A 5121-nucleotide genomic window follows, 5' to 3' on the forward strand; every position below is an offset into this window, starting at 1 on the left:
AAAGAAAGCAAAAAATATTCACATCTGAGAAGATGAAACTAGAGAATATGGACATTTCTTCTGAAAGAATACATAACAACTAAATCAACTACATCTCCATGCATATTCTGCCGATGATGGACAGAGACAATATGCCCCTGGGCACAGAAATTTAACAGAACTTACATAATAGCAAGACTTGGCCCCCCTGAGCCTGTGCACAGTAGAGCTCTTCAGTAATCCATGTCTAGATAAGGAGAGGAAATATATTCCAAAACTTACAGTGCCTGTTTTATACTCAGTACTCAAGTAAAACTTGTCACAAGCCTAAACTATAGCATTTACCTCATTCCTGTTTGGATGCAAAGGTAAGCACTAATCCCCAGCACCGAGGCTTTGGTGATCCAGCTGCCTTTGGATTCTCGCGCTTCAACTTGAAGCTGTCATTAGCCTGGCCCACACTGACAGCTTGCCAGATACCTGAGATCACAGCTTTCTTTCTTTTACATTTTTTACACGCACCAACTACAACCAGAGGCTTCTTTCGCTATCTGTTGGCAGTTACCAGGGTGCAGAAGTTGTTGTTTCTGGTAAAATAAGTGATAAAGCTGCCGTAGGTAATTGTAATACAAATCATTTTTGTCATATTTGGCTGAAAACTTTTCACAGGTAGACAGTAGAACATGGACAGAATATATCTGTGAAATATCTGGTTCTCTAGCTCCCCGACTCTAGTGCATGGGATTTGCAAGAATCCACCGGGCCTGAATGAAAACAACCAATCAGAGCTGACAAAGGTTGTTGATTGTTGAATGAGACTCAATAATTAATTAACTTCTCTCTCTGATTTTAGCAAATATGGCAAAAAGTTATTTTCAGGTATCGCGTTCCCATTTTATCCAATCAGGATAGAAAACTCCACACAGGTTGGGGACACCAGACTCAACAATCATCTTTCTGCACCTTTAAGCAGTGATTACAGTAATGGCTTATCTTTTTGTAGGCATTCTTATTGACGACTGATGAGTAGAAACCAATATTAGCAACAGAAATGCAAATAAATGAATGGTTAGGTTTGGTATGGACTTGTTTACCTAAGTGCCTTTAAATAAATCGACTGACAGTGCATAGCAGCGCAGTACAAAGACTATGGGGCCTTTCCTCTTAATGGCAGGTGTGACAGTGGGAGGAACACACCTTACACAGGAGGATTACTATTTGAAAAACAAATGACCCCGCTCATAACGCATGCTGAGTGACAGGGAGCATTACACTCTGCTATCTTTAAAGGCATCCCTGCTTCAGAGAGCTGGTTGAAGGTGCGACACTTGAAAATGAGCAGGGTTAGGGATAATGATTTAATACATTTCAGGCCTCTTACTGTATACACTTTATCATTTCCTGGGTGGAAAACTAGACCGATACCTCACAAACCCAGTGGAAAGACTAGAAGTGAAAAGGGCTTGGCACAGTAATATTGTGGGAGAGGCTGCAAGCAATTCCTCCCACATTGTCTTTTAAAGGAGGACAGCCAGAATACTTATCAAACCAGTTACTGCAACTTTACTACACAGCCTATCAGCCACACCCTCACTTGAGTTAAAGCACATATTATGCAATCTAAATGACAATTTTCTGTCATTTCTGTCTTCAGTTCATGCAGGACTTCCGCTCATTTCATCACATTACAGCCAAATAATTCACTTAGAGGATTAAAACTGTCTTGCACCAAAAAGTACAGTTTGACTTGGCAAACAGGAAACCTATAACAGTTTGTATTAAACAAGTTAATCCACGATAGGGTCCGCCTTCTCTTGATGTTCAGAATACGCACCATACTCATTTTTTAATAACTACAAAATTAAAATAACTTAGCCTGTACGCTAATAAAGCAAGGTTTATATAAAACATGAGGTGTTTTGTGAATACGTATGGTATGATGTTTAATTCGGCATATATATAATTTACCTAGCATTATTTTTGTTCATATGTAAAGCTTATTTGTTCATACATTTAAATGCCTTCCACACTATTCCACATTACGGTATATTTTGGTGAAAGTAAGATAACAATAAACTTTACTGATAAGGTTACACCCGACACGAAGAGAAACTGAAGGATTGTGTAGTTAGTAAAGGTAGTAACGTTATCTTTACGTGACTTTACCGCCAAGCAAGGTCACTTTAAATACTTTTTAAGAGATTTTTTAAATGAAGTTTGGCATTACAGGCACAACAAGAGTTACGTATTATTTAAAACAGCTGAAGTGTACGCAGAAGACGCCATAGTTAGTTGTAAAAGAAACTTACGTTGCTTTCGGCTGCGTTATAGTGGTGGACTTGCTCTTTTTCTTGAACATGGTGGCAGGTCACCTGTCGGCGGCTTCCGACGACAAAACAATCGCAGCAGGACAGGTGAGCCTCAGGAGTGTGTGTGTGCGTGTGTGTCCGCTGCTCCCGGTGTGTATATGTATCGTGTGTCAGATTCCACACAACCTTCTCAATGTCAGAGCTTCCCGTCCCACCGACACTGTACCACACTGCACTCAACAGCTGGAACATTCACTCTTAGTTTCCACGCACAACCTGTGGACCTGACAGCAACCACAGGACAGGGCGGGGCCACAGAGCCAAGCTCCGCCCCGCGGAGAACCTCCCAGGTATTTACAGCTAAACAAACACATACTATTAATTACTTAATGCACATTTACAGTATCAAAACAACTACTGAGAAGCGTGAACACATTTTAAAATATAAAGTTCTGAAATATAAGCAACTGGTGTCACTACACTGTATTGTATATGCACATATGTAAAACCAGATGTGACAGCTTTGTGCTGTTGAGGAAAACCTTTGATTCTCACAGCAAAAGTGTGTTTATACAGTTAATGTGTTGTAGTAAAGATATAACTAGGCTATATAGTTGGAGTTATTATCATTATAGAGTGGGATAGAAAGAGTAGCTACAGCATAATGGTATATTTAATACAGATCAACTCTAAAATCCATAGACCAACACAGACACGCCCTTAGTAGGCTGCGTGTGCGCGCGCGTGGGTGGGTGATTTGCTTTGTAGCTGGGGGGGTGTGGCATCAAGGACTACACTGGCTGAACCAGTCAGACCCGACAGTGTCCTACTATGTGAATGTTGTCTGTGTGTCTGTGTGTGTGTGTGTGTGTGTGTCAGTCAGTGTAAGGTGTGCTACAGTGATACTACGACTCTCACGGTGGGTTAGGCCACTGACAGAAAGAAAGGGGATCAAACTAGACATGGCGACTCAGCTCATGTGCACTGCCACTGTGTACACTGACAGATTGAAAGACAAATGAAGAAGCAGCAGTAGTTAATTCTAGGAACACTAGATCCTACAATTCCCATAATGCAACTTGACAGGCTTTTCTTCGCAGGTCTTCAGAGTCTCAAGCTGAGATAACCATGATGGATGACATCATCAGGGCATGCTCCTTTAATGGTATGTCCACAGGTCATTTCCACACTTCCTATTCATTAGCTATGAATTGCAATGCAATGCATTCTGGTAGTGCCACTGTGCATTTTGAGAGACAGGGGTCATGTTACAGATCTAGGATACAAGGGGTCTGATATACTCATGTGTCTTTTTAGGCTTCTTCTTCATTTTATATTTTATTAATCACATGACTTTATACTGGGCATACTTGCCAACCCTCATAATTTTCCCAGGACACTCTCCTAGTTTCCTCACAATTTTCCTGTAGGGAGAACCCTGATTTATGACAGATTTTAACTGTACATGTATAACAGGTTTTTTACACAAACACCATGTTTGGAAGTTCAGTTGATTGCTGTGGCTACCATGTTTTGCAATGTCTGTGTTCCATGTATTTCAGCTGTATGCCCCACAATTCTAGAAGTCTACTGTTCTTGCAAAAGTAAAATTAAAAGTATTTAACAAAACAATGCTGTTGCAGTGTACTGTACTTAAAAGTCACCAGAATGCAGGAAACATTTTTCTGTTCTCCTGTTTTGGTTTCAGCAGCACTGGCTTTTTCAGAAAATTGCTTCATGTCTGATAATCTTGACATCCAGGTTCATGTTTAATCTTCTCACCTTTAATACCTGTAGCAACACGCCCATGCTTCTGCAACCTCTTGTTGTTTTGCTGCAGGGCTATTGACAGTCTATAAATGGGCCTTGTTAGCTTGTAAATTCATAGGAATTGAGAGCACTTGAATGTCGAATGTGAAGGAATTTTAGTCCTTTTCCTAATTTGAAGCTTTCTGAGGACTGCCAGGGTCATTCTTTCTTTCCATCCCTCTGCTGGAACGAAACGGCGTCATTCAACATCTGCGCTGACGGCCATGACCTCTCAACCATGGAAGGAAAGGCTGCTATCAACTGGAAACAACCAGCCAAGAGTGTGACCCCAAACAATGGTGTGTGTTTGTTTCCATGTTCTATCTTTTCCCATTACATCTTCAAGCCTCCAACCAAAAGACTTGGCTTAATTGGCTGTTTTCGTTCAGGGTCGGTAGATTCTTACAAATGCCATTAGGAGCACTACAATGAGCCAGAAGATTTTTTCACAGATTATTTGTCTTATGTTCTACTGTCATGATATAATGGTGGACACATCCCTAAATGACGCTTAGGGCTGGAAATTATTCTAAGGGGTACCTACGGTGTGATATTTTGAAGCAGAGCAGGAGTATTTAATGAGCTGAAATTGAGACCAGACTGTCTGATCAGAGGTCTTTGGATGAAATTAGGTATGTGGAACAGGCAAACGTTTCAGTCAGAGGCAGTGATGTGGGATACTCTTGACCACTATCACTATGACCTGCAAGTTGAGGACCACGTGAGACAGCAATAGGCATTCAAAGGCTACTTTTTGGTAGCCTACCTTCCTATAGGTTAATGTTGATAGACTGTAGATTGGCAGTAGTCCTGTGTGAAAAGCCAGTCCATTGGCGCAGCAGGGGCACCAACACGTAACCCTATACTTGCACGTAGTTGTGGTCCTTTGAGAGCCTCCCAAAGCAATGCTTGGGCTCTACTTCTTTTTCCTTTGCAGAGGAAGAGCTCATCGGATAGGATTTTGATGGGCAGCTTGAGATACAAGGTAGAGGTGGACATGGATTTAGATTCAATTCAATTCAAT

General features: G+C 41.2%; 3 protein-coding genes across 3 annotated transcripts in view; 2 read left to right on the forward strand and 1 right to left on the reverse strand.

Moving 5' to 3' along the window:
• ppl (periplakin) overlaps window positions 1-2338 on the reverse strand; it is a 21838-nt gene extending 19500 nt beyond the window's left edge. The window contains exon 1 of the mRNA XM_035654178.1: window positions 2289-2338. Coding sequence (XP_035510071.1) covers window positions 2289-2338 — 50 coding nt within the window. The remainder of the gene's footprint in view (window positions 1-2288) is intronic.
• zgc:158403 (tetratricopeptide repeat protein 39A) overlaps window positions 1-5121 on the forward strand; it is a gene marked incomplete at its 5' end in the record, with an annotated part of 767589 nt that overhangs the window by 348521 nt on the left and 413947 nt on the right.
• Window positions 1-5121, forward strand: part of LOC118322503 (putative oxidoreductase GLYR1) — a gene marked incomplete at its 5' end in the record, with an annotated part of 45276 nt that overhangs the window by 25297 nt on the left and 14858 nt on the right.

The sequence above is a fragment of the Morone saxatilis genome, unplaced genomic scaffold (genome assembly GCF_004916995.1).
Source record: "Morone saxatilis isolate NCDOM2014 unplaced genomic scaffold, NCSU_SB_2.0 Contig14, whole genome shotgun sequence".
NCBI classification, from domain to species: Eukaryota; Metazoa; Chordata; class Actinopteri; family Moronidae; genus Morone; species Morone saxatilis.